The 22,162-nt window shown below is 38.1% G+C and overlaps 1 protein-coding gene and 1 long non-coding RNA gene across 6 annotated transcripts in view; both read right to left on the bottom strand.

Moving 5' to 3' along the window:
* LOC129350441 (uncharacterized) overlaps positions 1–5,960 on the bottom strand; it is a 12,271-nt gene extending 6,311 nt beyond the window's left edge. For both annotated transcript variants that reach the window (XR_008603841.1, XR_008603840.1), the window contains exons 1-3: positions 5,733–5,960; positions 4,642–4,701; positions 3,349–3,497 (exon numbers count right to left, since the gene is read on the bottom strand). This is a non-coding gene — a long non-coding RNA (uncharacterized LOC129350441). The remainder of the gene's footprint in view (positions 1–3,348; positions 3,498–4,641; positions 4,702–5,732) is intronic.
* Positions 5,961–8,412: 2,452 nt separating this feature from the next.
* On the bottom strand, positions 8,413–21,585 carry dpf2 (double PHD fingers 2). Of its 4 annotated transcripts, none has more exons than XM_023288472.3 (12): positions 21,453–21,585; positions 19,005–19,165; positions 18,406–18,513; positions 17,365–17,543; positions 17,131–17,223; positions 16,966–17,044; positions 16,424–16,465; positions 14,368–14,505; positions 14,104–14,235; positions 13,869–13,981; positions 13,666–13,747; positions 8,413–10,793 (listed from the first exon to the last, which is right to left on the bottom strand). In XM_023288472.3, the coding sequence occupies exons 1-12, from the start codon at positions 21,482–21,484 to the stop codon at positions 10,711–10,713; spliced, it is 1,242 nt and encodes a 413-aa protein (XP_023144240.1). In that variant the 5' UTR covers positions 21,485–21,585; the 3' UTR covers positions 8,413–10,710. The 4 variants fall into 4 exon arrangements, with proteins under 4 accessions (XP_023144240.1, XP_023144241.1, XP_023144242.1 ...); XM_023288473.3 differs by having other exon boundaries at positions 13,666–13,741; XM_023288474.3 differs by lacking the exon at positions 21,453–21,585 and adding an exon at positions 21,263–21,430.
* Positions 21,586–22,162: the final 577 nt, after the last annotated feature.

The raw sequence follows: 22,162 nt of genomic DNA, 5'->3' as shown, positions 1-22,162 counted from the left end.
TCCAGAAAGGTTTTCTTTGAAAAAAAAATCATCATGAATTTTGGCGCAAAAAAAACGCCTTACTATACTATGTCGAAAAAAAATGCCATTTTTCAAACATGTTGTAAAAACGTGCCATATGATGAAATAATGTAAAGGAGGGCATGAAAAACACTCCAGAAAGGTTTTCTTTGAAAAAAAAATCATCATGAATTTTGGCGCAAAAAAAAACGCCTTACTATACTATGTTGAAAAAAAATGCCATTTTTCAAACATGTTGTAAAAACGTGCCATATGATGAAATAATGTCAAGGAGGGCATGAAAAACACTCCAGAAAGGTTTTCTGTGAAAAAAAAATCATCATGAATTTTGGCGCAAAAAAAACGCCTTACTATACTATGTCGAAAAAAAATGCCATTTTTCAAACATGTTGTAAAAACGTGCCATATGATGAAATAATGTCAAGGAGGGCGTGAAAAACACTCCAGAAAGGTTTTCTGTGAAAAAAAAATCATCATGAATTTTGGCGCAAAAAAAAAACGCCTTACTATACTATGTCGAAAAAAAATGCCATTTTTCAAACATGTTGTAAAAACGTGCCATATGATGAAATAATGTAAAGGAGGGCATGAAAAACACTCCAGAAAGGTGTTCTTTGAAAAAAAAATCATCATGAATTTTGGCGCAAAAAAAACGCCTTACTATACTATGTCGAAAAAAAATGCCATTTTTCAAACATGTTGTAAAAACGTGCCATATGATGAAATAATGTAAAGGAGGCCATGAAAAACACTCCAGAAAGGTTTTCTGTGAAAAAAAAATCATCATGAATTTTGGCGCAAAAAAAACGCCTTACTATACTATGTCGAAAAAAAATGCCATTTTTCAAACATGTTGTAAAAACATGCCATATGATGAAATAATGTCAAGGAGGCCCTGAAAAACACTCCAGAAAGGTTTTCTGTGAAAAAAAAATCATCATGAATTTTGGCGCAAAAAAAATGCCTTACTATACTATGTCGAAAAAAAATGCCATTTTTCAAACATGTTGTAAAAACGTGCCATATGATGAAATAATGTCAAGGAGGGCCTGAAAAACACTCCAGAAAGGTTTTCTGTGAAAAAAAAATCATCATGAAATTTGGCACAAAAAAAACGCCTTACTATACTATGTCGAAAAAAAATGCTATTTTTCAAACATGTTGTAAAAACTTGCCATATGATGAAATAATGTCAAGGAGGGCGTGAAAAGCACTCCAGAAAGGTTTTCTTTGAAAAAAAAATCATCATGAATTTTGGCGCAAAAAAAAACGCCTTACTATACTATGTCGAAAAAAAATGCCATTTTTCAAACATGTTGTAAAAACGTGCCATATGATGAAATAATGTCAAGGAGGGCGTGAAAAACACTCCAGAAAGGTTTTCTTTGAAAAAAAAATCATCATGAATTTTGGCGCAAAAAAAAACGCCTTACTATACTATGTCGAAAAAAAATGCAATTTTTCAAACATGTTGTAAAAACGTGCCATATGATGAAATAATGTCAAGGAGGGCGTGAAAAACACTCCAGAAAGGTTTTCTGTGAAAAAAAAATCATCATGAATTTTGGCGCAAAAAAAACGCCTTACTATACTATGTCGAAAAAAAATGCCATTTTTCAAACATGTTGTAAAAACGTGCCATATGATGAAATAATGTCAAGGAGGGCATGAAAAACACTCCAGAAAGGTTTTCTTTGAAAAAAAAATCATCATGAATTTTGGCGCAAAAAAAACGCCTTACTATACTATGTCGAAAAAAAATGCCATTTTTCAAACATGTTGTAAAAACGTGCCATATGATGAAATAATGTAAAGGAGGGCATGAAAAACACTCCAGAAAGGTTTTCTTTGAAAAAAAAATCATCATGAATTTTGGCGCAAAAAAAACGCCTTACTATACTATGTCGAAAAAAAATGCCATTTTTCAAACATGTTGTAAAAACGTGCCATATGATGAAATAATGTAAAGGAGGGCATGAAAAACACTCCAGAAAGGTTTTCTGTGAAAAAAAAATCATCATGAATTTTGGCGCAAAAAAAACGCCTTACTATACTATGTCGAAAAAAAATGCCATTTTTCAAACATGTTGTAAAAACGTGCCATATGATGAAATAATGTCAAGGAGGGCGTGAAAAACACTCCAGAAAGGTTTTCTGTGAAAAAAAAATCATCATGAATTTTGGCGCAAAAAAAACGCCTTACTATACTATGTCGAAAAAAAATGCCATTTTTCAAACATGTTGTAAAAACGTGCCATATGATGAAATAATGTAAAGGAGGGCATGAAAAACACTCCAGAAAGGTTTTCTTTGAAAAAAAAATCATCATGAATTTTGGCGCAAAAAAAACGCCTTACTATACTATGTCGAAAAAAAATGCCATTTTTCAAACATGTTGTAAAAACATGCCATATGATGAAATAATGTCAAGGAGGCCCTGAAAAACACTCCAGAAAGGTTTTCTGTGAAAAAAAAATCATCATGAATTTTGGCGCAAAAAAAACGCCTTACTATACTATGTCGAAAAAAAATGCCATTTTTCAAACATGTTGTAAAAACGTGCCATATGATGAAATAATGGAAAGGAGGGCATGAAAAACACTCCAGAAAGGTTTTCTTTGAAAAAAAAAATCATCATGAATTTTGGCGCAAAAAAAAACGCCTTACTATACTATGTCGAAAAAAATGCAATTTTTTTAAGACATGTTGTAAAAACGTGCCATATGATGAAATAATGTCAAGGAGGGCATGAAAAACACTCCAGAAAGGTTTTCTGTGAAAAAAAAATCATCATGAATTTTGGCGCAAAAAAAAAGCCTTACTATACTATGTCTAAAAAAAATGTCATTTTTCAACACGTTGTAAACACGTGCCATATGATGAAATAATCTAAAGGAGGCCGCTTTTAAAAATTACTATACTTTTACTTGTGCAATGAAATATTATTCTATGGCATTTTTTAGACAACATATTATACTCTGATGTTTTCTTGAATAACATACTATTTTGACAGTATACTGCAATATGACATGTTTTGAACCACTTATCATACATGTCAATTTTAGGCAACATCCTATCATTTTGCACTTTTTGAACCACATAATAATCTTTTTTTTTTTTTGGCCAAGCTGTACTATGAACTACAGGCCATACTATGTTATTCTTGAAAAGTATACTATACTTTGACATTTTCTGAACTACATCCTATACTATGGCGTTATACACAGAGTGCTTTGGTTCCATGTTGATTTATAATCTAGATTTTTTTCTGTTTTGTTTTTTGACGGGATTACCACAGACCTGACCGTGAACACCGTTGACACCGACCTGAGGGAGACGCTGCCTAAGATCTCAAGGCTGCTTGGTCGTGGTCTTTCTGGTCCTGCTCCAGAACGCCTTCATCAACTACGTCTTCTTTTGCAGAGGTCCTCAGTTGCTGCAATCTCTGACCTTAAGGAGGAACTGCTACTTTCACTCTGTAACGAGACAGCGGTTATTTTAAAGACCCAGCTCCTGGCGGCTTGAAGTGAAAGTTTAACACCCATCAAAACGGAACTACAGACAGTTAAATCTGAGCTGTTGGTCAGTATTTCAAACATCAAGTCCGACCCCGCTGCCCTAAAGCATGCTGTGGGTGAAACGGAAACTTCACTCTCCACATCACCGACGACATCGTCACACTCCAAAGCAGAGCACCTGTCTGCTGAACTTTTAAAAGTGGACTATAAATGTGAAGAATGTGAGCAGCAGCAGACTGTGAGCAGCAGAACAGATGTGATCAGAAAGAAGTCATTTTCTTTTTTCTTTTCTTTCTGGTTGACTTGATGCTGTCAGATGCAGATGTTGGAGCTGATTCTGATCTTTCAGGATAAAAAAGCTGCTTTTCCTTCACAGACTTTTCAGGAAATTATTCTCTCAGGTTTTCTCTGCTATTTATATTTTTATTATCTGTGATTATTTCATTATTTCTTTATTGTAAAATAAAGTTTGAGGCATAAAGACTCGTTTAGTTATTTTATTCCTGAAATCTTTGATGTAGCAGAACTAAACTTCCATTTTCCTTCTTGTACTTGTGATACTAGAACTAAACGTATCTTCAACATGGATCATCTGGTTTTAATGAATCAGCAGCAACATCACAACAACAAATGAGACAATTTTCAACAAATTAATGAAACTGATGTCATTTAAAACTATCAGAGTCTGTTTTAGTGTCAAATTAAAGCTGATTAATGACAACTAGAACATTAAGGTTACTGTTTTAATCACATTTAAGTTTCCTGGACGTTACATTAACATCAACCAGCCAGTTTTATGAACTTAATGAACCACATTACAGGAACACAACACACTTCAGCTGTTGACAGGAAACAACACAAACATCGTTAGCTTGATGCTACATTTAGCTGCTAATCAGGACTGGTCAGCTGGCTCGGTTAGCATCGCTAATTCACATTAAAGCTAATATTCACTGGATGCTAACTCTCTTCCCTGGTCAACACAGACAAATAAACTCCACGAACTCCTGGGGTTCACTGCTCACATTATATCTGACTCTGAAGTTGAACATAAAGTTCATTAAAACCTGCACCAATCAGTAAATGATCATTTATTACCAACCAGCTGTCGGAGTCCTTCAGTGTCTGTTGGTCCAATCAGCCGAAGGACTGAATTACTGAACTGAAAAGTGATTAAAACAAGACAACGGACAGTAAAACTCTCTGTGGAAAATCTTCTGCTGTTCCACCGATAAATACCATCAAACTAAAACAAACTTGGTGGAAGTGTTGCTTTTAGTGATTTTTTAATAAATAGGAAATATGAGGATTTTATTTTTCTGGAAGTAAAAGGAAACATTGCTTATCCGTAGTTTCACTAACTTAACTTTAGCTGCACTTTCAGCATGTTCTGATAGATCATTTTTTTAAAAAAATTAAAATAGCTGCAGTTCCTTTGTATATTAGGTCGTTTCTTATGTTGCTGCTGTTTCGTTGCAATTATATTTTAATAATATCACTTTAAATACAGATAATTGAAAAGAAAAAAACTGGCTCTGAAATACTCAATGAACTGATACGTCATCTAGTGTTAAACTGAATAAGAATTCTTAATAATATAAAATGTAACTGACTGAGCTGTATTAATTAAATCGAGATATTTCAAACTGAAAGAAACACAACATTGACTGAAAGATTTCAGTCAATTAAACCTCAAATTCATTTACCTAAGAAAACCATCCTTTAATATCTTACCTTAAAATGACCTACATTTTTAAAATGTATAGGTGCAAAGTAAAAGTTTCACACTAAAGATGAATCACTGATGAACCTTTAATTGCATTAACTAAGTTATTATGAAGAAACAGATATCCATTTCTAATATTTATATCAAATATGTTTATGTCTATACAATGTACTGGACATCAATAAAAAAATATCTGTATAATGAAATATATGAAGTCCATCTGCATTTGTACATCATATTGATGTTTAAATCACGGGAACTGCAGCCCATGTTCAGTGAAGTTAGCGGAATTACGGATAAACAACGTTTCCAGTTATCTCTTGCAAAATAAAAGCCGTAATTTGTTTTACGGAAAAATTACGTGATTTCAAAAATGTGATTTTGAAAATGTAAATCAAACTGGAATAAGCGTTAGCTAGCTGCTCCACTTGCTCTGAATATTTTTGTCCATATTCTGGCTACATTACCGACAACAGCGTCCCTGGAGTGACCGGAAAGGGTAGCCGACCTAGCAGAAGTGCTAATGAGGTCTGCTCTGGCACGGATTATTACCGTCACACATGTAGCTTTGAAAATAAATCTTCTACAAGACACAGAGCTGTAGCTCCGTTTCAGTGTGAGGTCTAATGTTTCTCTGTGTGACTGTGCCTGACTTCCTCTAATAAAATCCTCCTGTTCACTGGGAGCTGCAGCTACCAGACATATGAAGATCTATGTATGGGTCAGACTGACTGAGAGCCGAAGAGCAGTGATTGGTCAGACTGACTGCGAGCCGGAGAGCAGTGATTGGTCAGACTGACTGCGAGCCGGAGAGCAGTGATTGGTCAGACTGACTGCGAGCCGGAGAGCAGTGATTGGTCAGACTGACTGCGAGCCGGAGAGTAGTGATTGGTCAGACTGACTGCGAGCCGATGACTCTCTGTCCCGCCCACATTTACGGCTTCTGCTGTTTACGAAGCTGCTGCTAACAACGTTAGCATCCAAAAGTTAAGATAAACTCTAGCATATCTGCTATAAATAACATGGACTTTTTTAGATTGTATTTCTGCTCCAACAGCAGAGATGAAGTTAAAGGTGATAAATAGAACCCCTGAATACTAAGAAAAGAGAATAATAAACTGCTGAGAGTTGGTCTGTCCTTCTATAAGTGAAAGCTAAACAGGAAGTTGTTCACTGAGGATGTCGTCCATTCAGTCTCCTTCTTCACATCCAGATGAGGTTTTCCTTCTGTTGGCTTCACTCAGAAATGAAAATGTAAAAATAAAATGACAATAAAAGCATTTTTAAAATTTCGTACATCCCTTTTGATCATGAAAAGGAAAAAAACCCATTTGCCAAAATATACACAGACCATGTTCTTCTCCCAGTTTATTAATTCAATTCAATTCAATTCAATTCAATTCAATTCAATTTTATTCATATAGCGCCAATTACAGTCAAATTGTCTCAAGACGCTTTACAGAACCCATATGCCTGACCCTCAGAGCAAGCCAAAAGGCGACAGTGGCAAGGAAAACACCCTTTTAACAGGGGAAAAAAAACCTCGAGCAGAACCCGGCTCTAATGTGGGGGGACCCATCTGCCTGCTGGCCGGGCGGGTTGAGAGGGACAGAAGAGGTAGAGGGTTAGAGGTAGAGGTAGAGAGGTGGGGGGGCAAGGACGATAAAACACACAGTTTGATACATATTATTACTGGAAAGCAATTGAGTACAATTTTAAGGTACTTAAACATACGTTTTTCCATTTTATGCTACTTCATACTTCTACTCCAGTTAATTTGACAACTGCAGTTTTTTCTTTTTGCCTTTTAAAAAAAAAATATTATAACGCACAGTGGAGAGAGAGACAGGAAATGTGGGGAGAAGAGTGGGGGAAAGACATGCAGTAAACGGCCATGGGTCGCACATGAACCTATGACCGCTGCGTCAGGGACCACAGCCACTGTCCGTGGGGTGCCCGCTCAACCAGTTGAGTCACTGTAGTTACTTTTAAGATGCTTTTGCACAGCTTTTGAAATACGACACATTGTTGCATATTAGGCCAGTCATTTTCAACCATTTTGGATTCTGGTGTCTCAAAAAAGCGGTGTAGATCGTAAGTGTTGATTGTGATCTTTCCCTCTAAACATCTCTCTTTTTATTCCAATACATGTTCAAATTACCCAATACCTCATACAAAATCAAAGACAGGAGGAAAAGCCTAAAAATTTATAACAGATGAGAATAACAGAACTTTGTTTCTGTATTTCCTCTCCCATTAATCTTCTGTCCCTGTATATAAAGTGGTTCAAACCAGCGCCAAACATTAACATGCTGCTGACACTCTCATGCTTCATTAATAATAATCTAAGGATGACATTAATATATCAGTCAAGAGGATCAAACCAGTACTTTTACTTAAGTTACATTTTTCTGCTCATACCTGTGTACTTGCAATGGAGTACTTTAGGCTGCACAGTGGCTCGGTGATTAGCAGCTGGATCGCATCACTGTCTGGGCCTGGGATCTTTCTGCATGGAGTCCGCATGTTCTCCCTGTGCATGTACGAGTTTTCTCCGGCTTCATCCCACAGTCCAAAAACATGCTGAGGTTTATTGGTAATTCTAACCTGTCCATAGGTGTGAATGTGAGTGTGATTGTTTGTCTCTACATGTAGCCCTGTGACAGACTGTTGACCTGTCCAGGTTGTCCCCTACCTTCACCCTAAGTCAGCTGGGATAGACTCCAGCCCCCTCCGACCCTAATGAGGATTAAGTGGTGAGTAGATAATGGATGGATGGATGGAGTACTTTTACATTACTTGAGTAACAGTACCAGTACAGTGAAGACTCTGAATACTTCTTCCACCGCTTCTTATAAGTGCACAAACTGGACATCTGCACTCAGGCAACAAAAAAAAAAATCTAATTTCTTGATGTAATGTTTCAGTAAAAGCATAATTATTATCAACATTTCATTTCCACAAGATTTCATGCAAAACTGCCGTTTCTGCTCAATAGTCACAGTAAATTGTACAGCGAATCCTGGAGACATGTCCGGCATGAAATAGATCTTAAAAGGAACTACTAAAACAAAGACATAATGCTCATTCTCTCAGGCTCCATTAATCACTGAATATCCAGTGTAAAAAGAAAAACATAACAGCAAGTTATAGTGCCTAGTATTTTATTTTCCTGAAGACAATTTTCATACAATAAAACATTCCATCACAATCCAAATGAAAGTCCACCCTAAGAGAATTCACCTACTATGTAAACCTACGATCTTGATTTAAATATTATTTGTGATGAACAATTCTCTCCCAAAGCTGGAAATCTGATATTTAAAAAACAATGATATGGCAACAGAAGATGAACTTCTTGTTTGTGCGAGTTCAGTTTCAAGTTGGACACTTAAAGATTGAGTGTTCGCCTCCTAATCACATTCCAGACTTTGCTTCTTGTTTTGAGCTTTGGAGGAGAGCAGCTCAGGTGATCGCAGGATTTACTAGAAAGCAACTTCCACTTAAGTCCCACACCTCAGGTACGCAAACATCGCTGATGAATACAAAACCAACCAGCAAAATATTCTAGAAGCCACTGTCTCTAGATAAAACGGTAAATTTAAAATGTGATGAGAAAATAAACCAAGTTATACTTGTGTAATGCTTTAGTAATTGTTAGTTGGCTATTGAAACAACATGATAGCATGGTTAATTTATATTACACCACTTCCCAACACCTTTGCCGATCTAACGCTGAGACAACTACGTAGCATATGAGAGCGCAGACAATTACTGAACATGCACCTGTTTAACTGTAGAATATGCAGATATTGAAGCAGACACTGCAGCCGTCCTTACGATTTATCCCTCTGCCTTTGTCCCATCTATCTACAGCATGTTTCAACCCTTTAAATACTGTTTCTGTTTGAGGTAAAGGAACTGCTTCAACAGTTCAGACAGACTTTTTCTTCAGCCTTGCCACAGAAGGAAACCATTGCATAATAAAAACTATGAAAGCGGTGATAAAAAGGGCCATCTCCCCAGGACTATACATATACACATTAAAATCTCTTTTCTACAGTATGGAGCCATTCAGAATTGCTGCCACAGTCCACTATCTGTTAGAGCATTTTCTGATAGAGAAAATTTACAGTATCGCACGTTGTCTGCCAACAGAGTACAAACCGACTGCTATGAATCCCTGTCATTACAGCGTCCTACAGGAGCTCTTATATTGCTTTTACATCGTCAGTAAGTGACCATCTGTGAGACTACATGGTCCTCAATTGCATTAAAATAATCTATTGGTGTCACAACATCGACAGACACTGGACATGGTGCATAATCAGCAAACTGCTAGAACACAGCGATTATCCCTTTACCTGGCTGATAATGCAAACAGGATTCATATCTGACTGGAATTACCACCATTATCTTAACATCATCACACATTCATCAAACAGAGGCCAGTTGTGTTTGTCAGTCGCGTATCAACATCAAGCCTGCTTTGTGTTGCTGCAGTCATCAGGACCAGAGTGAAAAGCTGAGTTTAGTCAAAAAGGTCCTGAATAAAACGTGAATATTTGTACATCTACACGCATCATCTTGAAAGCAGCGTGCAGCTCAATTAACAAGAGGCACCACACGAGTCAATAACTGGAGTGAAGTCTAACCTGTCATCCCTGAAACCCCTCAGACTTTGGGGCCACTTTGACGAGCATGTCAGGATTTCTATTCATAGTTCCTGTTTTTTTTTAGTTTCTGTGAGCTGGTATGCAGCCAGTGGCAGTGGAAGAGAAGGAAAATCATTTACAGTCTCAGCAAATCCCTTTGACTCTATCAAATGAATTACCAAATATCAGCAGTGCCATAAAAGAACATGTGGTTGTGGATTCTTCCCACAATGATGAGATGGGCACTAATAAAAAAAAGACCATTACATGACCACTCCTTTTCCAATTTGTACATACTTCACACTATTATATACCATAGAAATATATAAATATTATAAAACGTCTTTTATTTTTACTATGAGCAAGCATTGGCATGCTATTGGATTTCAGTGAGCTCTATTTCTGCTCTAGTCATAAAATCAGTACTTTGCAAGATAGAGACAAGGTTTTAGCAACTTTGTATGTGTAAAAAAGCTGAACAGGAGGTGATATTTTGGCTGTTAAAGCGGTCTATGGTGTTTAAAATTAAAACTGCTCAAATTGGCTATGTGGCAAGGTAGTGAAAAGAAAAATCTATGGGACAGAATCTGAGGTTGGAACTGTGTAACAGTCATATCGGAGGCTAACTGAGGCCAGTCCGGTAGAGCATACTTCCTTTTCACAATTTGTATGTCCAGAACACACTCCCTCTGAGGTCAGCTTATCAGGGGAGTTTAACATCGATCTTTAAGGGTAAACCATACTGCTGCGGGACGGTTGGGCAATGAGCGTGTGCAGGGCAGAGCAGCCATCACGATGGTGGGGCATTCTGGTTCTGGTATATGGATGCCTTTTCTTTCAAAAGGGCCAGACATAGATGACAGCTCCAGCTCCCTGAGAGACAAAATAAGAGAGAAAAACATTTAAAGCCGTTGTTAAACTGTCATCAGCAAATGTTTTTACTGGATCTGAAGTACAGTGAAGCTTTTAAATGGATTTAGGAAGAAGAATAAAGTCTTTTGGCACAGAATGAAATCCAATCAAGCTCACTTCTAGTAGTACAACTACTACTGGTACTAAACTAAAATGCTGCAAGTTTTGGACTGTTTTACTTATAAAGCTGTGTGGTGACACCATTAGACAATCTTTGCTTCTTCTGGTCAATGGAAAGTCATGAAGGATTTTAGTGAGAAACATGTTTCTATTTCTAAACTAAGATTAATTACAGAAAACTGTTAAAAAAAAAAAAAGAAAAGGCATGACTAGATTCAGTGTTCATATTTCTGTGGTTTTAAGCAGCACAAATTGAGAACTTTTTGAGTTGTCTGACTTTCAGACAAGGTGGGTTTGATAAATGATGCACAAGCTTGGCTCAGTGGGTGCAAGACTGAGGGTGCAGGTAATCTTTCTCCTCTGCTTGGCCTTGAAAACTTCAAAAATGTGGGACATTTTCGGCTTTTCAAACTGCAGTGGTTCCTTGTCTATCGCAGGGTTCCAGACCCCCCGCAAGAGACCATATTTATTATACAATATTATTTATATATATTTTAAGGCTTTATAAACCCTCCCCACACACTGCAGAGCAATCAGACATCTATGTGAAATGGAAAAGGCGAGATACTGAACGCTGCTACACACGGGAGACAGAGGAGACTGATGCTGCAGTCGCTGAGCCAATCAGCACCCACCACTGTACACTGCATGTTATTTTGGTTAAATATTCTTTTAATATGTTTTAATTATTATCTTTTATTTGTTTTTTATATCGTTTTCAATTTTTTAGGCTAGAAAATGCTTATTTTACCGCAAAAATAATTAAAATAATGTAGCGATGGCAGAGCTGGTCACTATGACTACGATTTAAACATCATTGTGGTTTCTATTAGTGTTACAGTGTTGTTAGTGTTTGTGTTTTATCGTGCTTCTGTGGTTTAGTCAGCCTAGTTATATTGGTTAAGTGTTATGTTGTCAGGACCATCAGTGTGAAGTGGAGTGTGTTTGATGACTTCCTGCCACATTTTTAACTTTGTTTCTCTCTGTGTGTCAACATAAAAGCATCTACCAGCTGTAGAGTGCATAAAAGGCAGATATTCTTTCTTCAGTGTCGTTCTTCAACGCAGCTCGCCACAATAATAAATATATCACCCACCCTGCAAGAAGGAGCGCTATCGCAGGTCCTTCATTCCATCTGTTGTAACACTTTATAACATCAGCATCACTGGCTGATGTTAACATAAACTGGACATATCATATCACTCCAAACCACAAAAATAATAATAAAAATTTGCACAGCAATTCTTGCACTGCTACATCTTTGCACTTTTTAGACTTATTTTTTCAAGCCACTTTATATCGTGTTGTTTACAGTGTGTCAATACTGTACTATTTCATTCTCATTTCTCATCCCTGTACATATTGTAAATATTACTACTACTTTCTTATTATTTTATTACTATTACTATGTTTATTGCTACATAAGCTGCTGTAACAATGTGAATTTCCCCTGTGTGGGGAGAAATAAAGGACTATCTTATTTTATATAAAAATACCTATATACAAATGTGATTCTTCTGGTTGGACTTTTGCAGACATTCAATATTTTGGACTCAGACCTCAATTTCAGCAGCCACATTAAGACAATTACAAAATCAGCCTACTGTCACCTTAAGAACATATCAAGGACTGAAGGACTGTCTCAGCAGGATTTAGAAAAATTGGTCCATGCACTTATCTTTAGCAGACTAGACTACTGCAAGGGTGTCTTTACAGGGCTCCCTAAAACATCCATCAGATGACCGCAGCTCATACAGAATGCTGCTGCTCGAGTCCTAACAAGGACTAGAAAAGTAGATCACATCACTCCAGTTCTTAGATCTCTACAATGGCTTCCTGTCTGCCAGAGAATAGATTTTAAAATCCTGCTGATGGTTTATAAAGCACTAAATGGTTTAGGGCCAAAATACATAACTGATCTGCTGTCATTTTATGAACCATCTGGACCTCTGAGGTCTTCAGGTCCTGGTCTGCTTTCAGTCCCTAGAGTTAGAACTAAACATGGTGAAGCAGAGTTTACTTATTATGCTCCACATATCTGGAACAAACTCCCTGAAAGCTTGAGGTCTGCTACAGCTCACTTCTTTTAAATCACAGCTCAAGACTTTTCTGTTTGCCACTGCTTTCCTATTATAGCTTATTTTAAATCGTTTTAAATACAAATTGTAATTTTATTTTTTGATATATTTCTAATTTTCCTTTTCTTCTCTATGTTTTATAATATTTATCATTTTAATTGTGCTTTTTATGCTTATCTGAATGTTTCCAATGTTTTTAATGCTTTAATGTAAAGCACACTGAGTTGCCCTTGTATATGAAATGTGCTATACAAATACAGCTGCCTTGCCTTGCCTATTTTAACAATTTTTGTCAATACTAACTTTATGCACAGTAAACTGCACAGACAATCAAGTCACTCCTGTTGTGAAATTACCATATTATCGTGCCTACTCTTACACTGATGCTCCGATGCAGATAATGTTTTTCACATGTGCACATTCACTGGACTCTATGGAAGTACTTCAACTTAAATGTAAAACATGTCGTATTTATCTCTTTATGTAACACTTTATCAACCTAAACTGTGTCAGTGTTCATTTTCGGGCAATGCTTTCAATTTCATCAGTCGATAGTCTTCTTTTTTATCCAACATATGAAATCAAACTCTCTCAGATTCATCGTTTTCTACAAATTAGAAATATACTGGACTCACCCTCTGGAGGTTCAGACATTGGGGGATTGAGACAGTACATGTGATAGCCTCTATCGCAGTCGTCACAAAACAGAAGCTGATCCTTGAAGAAATGGGAAGAAATAAAAGAAAACAAGGTACTACAGTCATCTGTAAAAACAACTAGTATTACTCTTAACCTCCATGTTTAGTAGATAATATCAGAATGCAGGTAAACTCCTCACGTCATTCTCTGAGGTGCCACACATGTTGCAGCACTTGCACTCTATGCACTGCCAGCGGTACGTCTTCACAGCAGCCATCATTACAGGAGTGAACTGCAGGCAGGAGGGGTGGCCTGCATCAAGGAAGATGGCTTAAATGCTTTATACTGTGCCAAAATATTCCTATTTTTACAACTCCATACATACTTTTCTCCTGTTGCTACTGTATTTCAGCATCCATACTGCTAGAATGTACCTGAGCGTCCACAGTCGGAGCAGGACACCAGCTCTTCTGACTGTCCAGTCTTGTGATTAGTTTTGGAGTCTCCCAGGCAGAAATCACAGTAATTATTAGGCAACGCAAGACCATCTGGACCTTTTTTGGGAGCTGAGAAGGAAAATGAAAATATCTTGAGTTTCTCAGTGTTTAGTGACTCCAGAAATGACAGTCCAGTTGTACAGTTACTGTAGATAATTAATGATGAAATCTCTGATTCAACCTTGATTTCTTGGAACTCACTTTTTGGCTCCTCGGGCAGCGGCAGGGCAGGCTCGTTGATTTCCATGTCTTCCTTCTCGTCACCCTCCTCCTCAGCCAGGTGGGAGTGGGCGTAGTGGTAACTCAGGCCAGGACGGTTCTTGTAGCGCTTCCCACAGACTGCCACCAAAACCACCAAACACAACATGGATGAATATGAAAACAAAGAACAAACAAGTCAAGTTCATGTTGTACACAGTCAGCAGTAAAAGAGGGACAGGGTGACTCATGGAAATGATGATTGTTCTTTAGGGTGCTGTCATGGGATATTTTACTTCTGCTAGAGATTCCATCAGCACTGCTGAGAGTAACATAAACCCCTTCTGTTCCTGAATCATTTCTATTGTCAAGATGATCATATTTTGTCTGTTAATAGTGTCTTTTATGAAAACTTGTATTAAACCCCTACTTCTTGACACTTTCTGTATAGGCGAAGTCTGTTCAAAAATCCAACCTTTGTAGTTGAAAAAATTTGAATAAATTATGTGGTTAAATGTTTAAAGGCAGTAACAACCAAGTTGTCCCTAACTGTAATAATGTTTTAAAAAAAAAAAAAAACACGAAACAAAAAACAGCCATCAAGACAGACTTTGAAAGACCACACAGGCAAACCAGACATAAAATTAGATCTGTGCAACATCTGTTCCAATCTGATGATTGAACAGACTGCAGCTGCTTTTATGTGGTGAAATGATGATGTGTGACGCAGAAAGGAAATCACTTCAGAACCCACCAGGTTCCTGTGGTCTCCCGCTTTATGTTGAATATCAAAATCATCACAATGACATGGTAGGCTGGCCATGAAATTAGAGGGAAAGATGAAGAATGATGAAGCTGTTTGGCAATATGAAAAACATGCTCAGCTCTGAGGCAGTATATTAAGATAAGCATGATCGCATCCTTTCTGGTAAAAGCACAGCATTGAGATAACATCTCAGCCACTCATGAGGCCACATATCTGCAGTTAGTAAATGAGACGCTTGGTATCTGATCTGCAATCTTTATAACACTGGTTTTAACTTTGTCAAATTTAAGACAAGTGCTTGAGGAGCACATAGGGTTTGACTAGAGAATGAATTACATATAAATAAACTATGAAATGTAATTGGTCTCATTTCACCTAACATATCTTACTAGACTGACACAAGCTATTTTATAATAGCCCTAAACTTCACCAGAATATTAATGTTTCTGATTTGAATCATACTACACTAATGTGTGTTGTAAGACAAGCCAGTGGGATTGCATAAGAAGGATTTTCTGACTGTAAGGAGAACAAATAAGCCACTGTGTGAAGTTGCCATCACAGGGGGTGTGATGTTTGTCATAAGATAACACTCAAAGATGGTACTTCTTCTTTCACTTCCATACTTTCTCTAATTTTCATTTCCTCAAAAGGCCATTCTCTTCAACTGCCATCTAAAAAGGCTGATTTTTGTTTGAGGAAACATTTAAACCAAAGACACAGTTAGTTACATGCCAAGTGATTTTGTCCTGTGGCAGAAAGTTTTGAAAAAGACTCCTCAATAGGTCAAGCAGACATCAAAGTGACTCGAAACTCAAGCAGAGGCACGCTTAAACATGGAACGTGGAATGAAACTTTACAGGGTGCAGAGGGGGTGAAGAGGCAAGGAACAAAACTGTAATGCAGCCAAACTGCACGCATTAAGTAGCAAGACAAAAGAAAAAGCACAGAGGGGGAAAAAACAGCACAAAGATCCAACTTCTAGCTTATCTATATCTAAGGGCCTAGTAGGGCCAGACTGAATGGAGAAAAAACTTCTCTTGTATAAGCTGAGATGACTCATACGTGCCTAATTACAGACTACAATTTAATTTAGGTGTATAATAACATGCTATTGACCTTTTTTGAATCTAGTTAAGTGCGTTAAGCAAATAGTGTCAAAAAGAGCATTCACCATATGGACAGATCTACACAAAGAGCACATCTACTTGGTAATGCAGGGAGAAAAAAAATCAGGCAGTGAAAACAAAGGACAAAGGCAGACTAGACTGAAAAGAAATAAGAGAAATATACCTCTTTCAGAAGGTTTTGAAATATGCTTTTGTTTGATAGTGTCTGAAAGAGAGAAGAGAAGGAGAAGAGAGAGCACAGACAGACTCAGAGAAACAGGCTCACAGACCGACCAGAAGATCACTCGGCTGGTCTGCAATGACCTACAGAGAACTGCGGCTGAAAGTGAAGACGCTTCTCAAAACGAGGAAAATACATCAAGCAGTACAGGTATGCAGTCGGACAACAACAAGGAAGTGGAAGAAACATTCCCTCCCTACCTCCCTATGCCCGATGGACAGATTTGAAATGCAAGTTAAAGAAAAGCATAATATCATAAAGGCAAAAAACACAGCTGAGCTTAGACTAGCTAGAAAAATTTCAGATTTAAGGAGTATAAGAGAAGAGAGAAGATGGAAAAACAAAAGGACTTTAAGAGAAATAGGAGAGGATGGAAACAGAGCTGATAGAGTGAGGACTGATTAGATTATAAACATTACAGTTATTAACATCTGTCTGTACTCGACTTGAGTTCACATGCTCTACTCTCGCCCATCAGGACTCACTATCACAGGCGTATGGCTTGTCTCTGTCCTCCAGTGCAGCTGTGTCCAGCTTCTTCCTGCTGCCGCCCACTCCTCGGCCCTGTGGACATTATTAGAGTCAACAGACGGCCTGAAAAACACGCACGCAGTTGAGAGTGATGTATTGTATTAACAGCAGTTGATTACCTTCCCTTTCCCTTTGCCTCTTCTTTTAGGCGTGTCTTCCTCATAGTCTTCATCATCGAGGTCGTCCAGGAAGTCATCTGGCTCGAGGATTCTCTACGTTGACAGCAGAGAGGAGTGAGTATTTTTAAAAATGAAGGCAAGGAAACATAACTCCAGACACATCTTATGACTCATTTCACTTTTCTGCCTACAGCACCCTCATATTTTAAACAAAAACTCAATAAAAACAAGGACCTTTCTGATCCGGGCTGCAGGGTTCAGGTTTCCGGTGTAATCGCTCATGTTTGAATCCTCCTCAGACCCTCGGAGATCTGTGGCTGTTCGTTTGTCCAGAGAATCCCCTTTCAGCAGGGCCTCCAGGCTGCTGCCATCCGATGACAACAGAGCATCCTTCTTCAGTCCTAAATCTATCTCTGTGAATAAAACACAGCTATGTCAAGATATAGTCACAAAGGCAAACCACTGGATAGTATACTAAAGGTGTTTTACATTTCTGGTACATACAACTGCCCATTCACATGGCATAAAGCAAGGGAAATTTATGGGTTTGAAATGTGTTTGGGGCTTAAGAGAATGAATGACAAAAACTCTAACTGAAGATATTACAGACAGTTTGGTGGTATGACATGCTAAAATAGCCTACATGTAACCTGTATGCTATTAGTCAGATGGGTAACCGCTGTGGTGAACATCGCAGCCGGTTTCAGAAAAACAAGAACGCAAATCGAATCGTTTGTAAATGTGAATTCTCATGCTAACTTGAAAGGTCATAATGGAAAATGCCTTATCTACGCAACCTTTCAAACCCATAAAGAATATCCAATGCACCTATCGTTTTAACTTTTCAATCTTTTGTTGGTCTCTGAGCAGCGTAAGCAGCATTAACAACCTACTGCTGCCAATCAACTGCCAAATTAGCCCATGGGATTGTGACAATGATATTAAGTCCAAAACAACACTCTATTTATTGCAGTGCTTTTTCAAAGTTGCACTGATACTTCACTGAGCTAAAGCAGAAAAAAGGTTTTATTTGCAAAGTAGGTTTGCTTTACAAACACAAACACAAACTATAGAGTTCCACTTTGCTGTATATATACATATATATGTATATGAATTTAAATAGAAACATCTCTCATTAATAAACTATTATTTCAAACATAATGCAATGCATCCATCAATTATACTTTCATAACCACAGTCTCAAATCTTCTTAAACATCCGGAGAGCACATGGTAAAATGGAGAATGAGCTGAACTGAGCCTGAAGCTGTTGTACCTGACTTGACAGGAGGAAAGATAAGCCTGGGGTCCTCTGGAGGGTGAGTCCTCCGCTTCTTCCTCCACCTCCTGGATGGGTAAGTGTACAGCTGTCCTGGAGCCACGCCTGAGGGACAGCAGAAGACATCCATCCACATAACACTCAGCCTATTTAAATTCAATGATACTTGTCAGATGTTCTGACACGCAGGTAGACGAAACCCACACGCTGTGTTATAGCTTCCTCAGATGGCCTTTTGAGCCTTGTTAAAATTCTCATTTAAATTCAGGAGAGCACAGCTAAATGCCAGCAGATTAGATAAGATCGTCAGCATCAGCAGTTCCTTCGTTTGTAATTTTAAACAAACATGTTGTATGTCTAAATGATGATATTTTGTCCACCAAAAGTCTGCTCTGTTTTTGGGTAAAGTTAAAATAAATTGGGTTACTCATGCCCTATTTCTTTTGAAGATTGTGAGGCAGTTTTATAGACTGAGAAGGCTTAAACGTAGCAGCTCTACAATTTGATTCTCATCGCTATCACAATTTTAAAATCTTTTAATAAACCTATTGTTTAGCACTGAAATGGCATTTCAGTGAATGTGTTTTGTTTCTCACCTGGTCCTCTGTGTCTCTTTTCCATCCAAATATAGCAGTTGCTCTGAGCCACGCCGGTCTGAGAGTCGAGGAACGGCATTCGAACGCTCCTCTCAGCGCACAGCCTGGCATTGTAGTTGTGACATTGCTCCATAGCATCTCTGTAGTACTGCTCTCCCAGCCTGGCAAAACAAAACCAGAAGCAGATGCTGGTTATTAGGTCTATAATGGCTGAAAGACAAGAATCAGCAGGTGCAGCTACTCTAAAACCAGCGCGGTCTCAGTTTAGTTTTAAACTACTCGTATTTCCCTGCTGTGCTGCCTGTTGATTGTCTCTACACAATGTCGCTGCACTTCAGACTAAATAATTAGGGAAAAGAGCAACAGCAGATGCTCTTTTGTTGGTACATCAACAACAAAGAGCTCGGTAGACAGCACCACCAAAAGTGAGCTGTGTTTCCAGCATAAACATACTGCAGAAGTGTGGCGTACTTGTTCTCTTTTAGGAAAGCTAAGGGCTGACTGCACTAAAAATGAGACAGACAGGCTCATGACAGAAATCTTACTGTTTCTCCAAACCCTTAAATCCAAGAGGAATGAAAACAAATGGTCTTATCATCTGACAACTGCAACTACTGAGGCTGTCAGGGAGCCCCGGAGCACTTTACAGAGCAACTACAGTAATAAGTTGGACTGGAGTAGTTGAGCATTGATAGAGGAATATACTATGTAGTTGTGTCAAAAGTGACAGATCAGAAACAAACATTGTCAATGAAAGATCTTATTATTACATTTTGTGTGAGGATATAATACTGTAGAATAGCATTTAGTTGTCAGCCAATAAATTAATCAAAGTCTATTTTGCTAATCGCTTTGAGTAATCAAGAACAAAATCTACCCCTCAAAATTCTCTGATTCTGTGCTCTAAAATAGGAATATCTTCTGGTTTCCTTAAAGGTCTTAAAACATAAACAAAAGAGATTTTTCAAATGAAGTTTTGCATCTGAGTTGGTGTTATTTGAAATTTTGACACCAAGATTTTCATTTTTCATTTAATTTTCTAATGATCAGTATTAACGAACTAAATCACCACAACACCTAAACAGACAGAAAGACTGTTTCTTCTCATAGGCCATCGCTCTGATTAACTTTTAAATCAGCCAATAATGAACCACCGTATAACCTTCCTATCTAACACCTGTCAATATTTCATCCCAGCAACACTGTTCTCTGCTCTGTTGCACTATCATCCACCTCCCTCGTGTCTATAATGTGTCAACAACCCCAAATTTCTTGTCAATAACTATTTATTGATTTATCATCAGAATCTGTTCACTTTAACTGTGTTTTTTTTTTTACATTTATCTGTAGCTGGGCATGGTAGTTAAACACTCCCCTTTCTTTCATTAACCTGTTGCCCTGCTTAAGATGTGTGTATTTTTAGTGTGAAACTTGAGCAAATAAGAAAATCGTGTCAAATTCACTGCATCTGTACACATACTTGGTCAATAAAGCTGATCTGATTCTAGAAATTAACAACTGAAAGGTAGAAAATGTACAAATCTGTCATGTATGTAATTATTTCTCACCTCAACAAGCTGGTTATTATTTTCTACGTTAGTTTAAGCATTGTTTTCTACTTTCTAATCAGGATTGTAAGGGCTTGAAGATACCCTACATCACGTTTCTGACCGCATTTAATCATTGAGTAAAATACCAATGGCAGACAGGGACAGGTTTAGAGGTAAACTGAATATTTAGCTAGGTGTCAGCGAAGTTTTATAGTGTCATACGCTCAATGTGACTCATTAGTTGTTTGTAATCATCGTAAATAACGTCTTCAGGTTGCAGCAGCGACACGAAACAAGACAACGGAAATGGAAGCACGTTTGAGCACAGCCGTGTTCAGCTCATCGAAACGTTCAACTTTACACTTCCTAAGAGTTACTGGAAATGACTCGAATATGTTGTAGCCACAGTGGCGGCTTTAACACTGCAGAGTCGAGATGAAAGTCTTCAAGTGTTTCATTCATTGTAAAGTGGTCGCCACAGACCTCCAGCCAGCGCTAACAACGTTGGACACTACTCCACTCTCTTTAGCTCGTTAGCCGCCTAGCTGCTCCACTACACTGACGTTAGCACCGCGACGGGCGTTCGGCTACAAAGACACAACAACTAACCGCAACATCGACACAAACTCGCTCGCAATGACACCGACTCGCGTTCTACTACACACACTTAATGTTTCAGAGACGTCAGCTGCGTGTCTGCTAACTTACACTTCCATTCCAGGATGTGGACAGACACGACGGTCCCACACCTTCGGCTAACCCCACTAAGTCAGTCAGAGTGCGGCTAAGCTAGCTAGCGACGGAGCCGGCGGCCGGGAGGCTCCGCAGCCGCTAGGACGAGACCTCGGCGTGTGTCACCTACGCAGGTGAAAGGTATGTAGAAAAGTCCAGCACTTACAGTTTGACAACATTCTCAACAACAGCTGCCATCTTGCTTTAATACACGGGGAAAGTGGCTGCCGGGTAATGTGTGCCCCCTGTCAGGACTTGTAGGCAGACGGAGCAGGAACGCTGACCCTGGCGCCCCCTGCTGGTGACACGGTGCTATTGCTGGAGATTTTATTATCATTATATATCAGCAATAAAAGAATACAATACAATACAATACAATACAGTAGAATGCAATAGAACAGAGTAGAATAGCCACTTTATTGTCAACCAGATCATACACTAGTTGGTGCACATCAGACTGAAATTTCGATGCAAAAGGCTCGCCACCGGACTGATAAAAAAAACAAAATGAAAAATTATTCTAAATAAAAAACAATTTCAATATATACATGTAAAAAACGATATAAAACATTAAAACAATAAAAAAAAGAATAATTGCTTTGTTTCTATAGAGCCTCTTGTACACAAAATGCAGTTGAAAATTGGTATTAAATTTCCCCAGGAAAGGATCAATCTCATCTCAAGTATCTCATCTCATCCCTTCTTGGCTTATCTTATCTAAATGTGAGTATCAACTGAAACAAAAAAAGGAGCATAAAATGTAGAGCCCCTACACACCCATGCAGATAAGTGACTTCACTAATGCTGGTCGGACATCTTATTTTACTGTTGCCTGTTCTCCGTGTACCTGCATGAGTTTTCACCAAGTGATCCATC

This window comes from Amphiprion ocellaris, chromosome 14 (genome assembly GCF_022539595.1).
Source record: "Amphiprion ocellaris isolate individual 3 ecotype Okinawa chromosome 14, ASM2253959v1, whole genome shotgun sequence".
Classification (NCBI taxonomy): domain Eukaryota; kingdom Metazoa; phylum Chordata; class Actinopteri; family Pomacentridae; genus Amphiprion; species Amphiprion ocellaris.
Note: the sequence above shows the minus strand (reverse complement) of the source record. Positions and strands in the feature narration are given on the sequence as shown.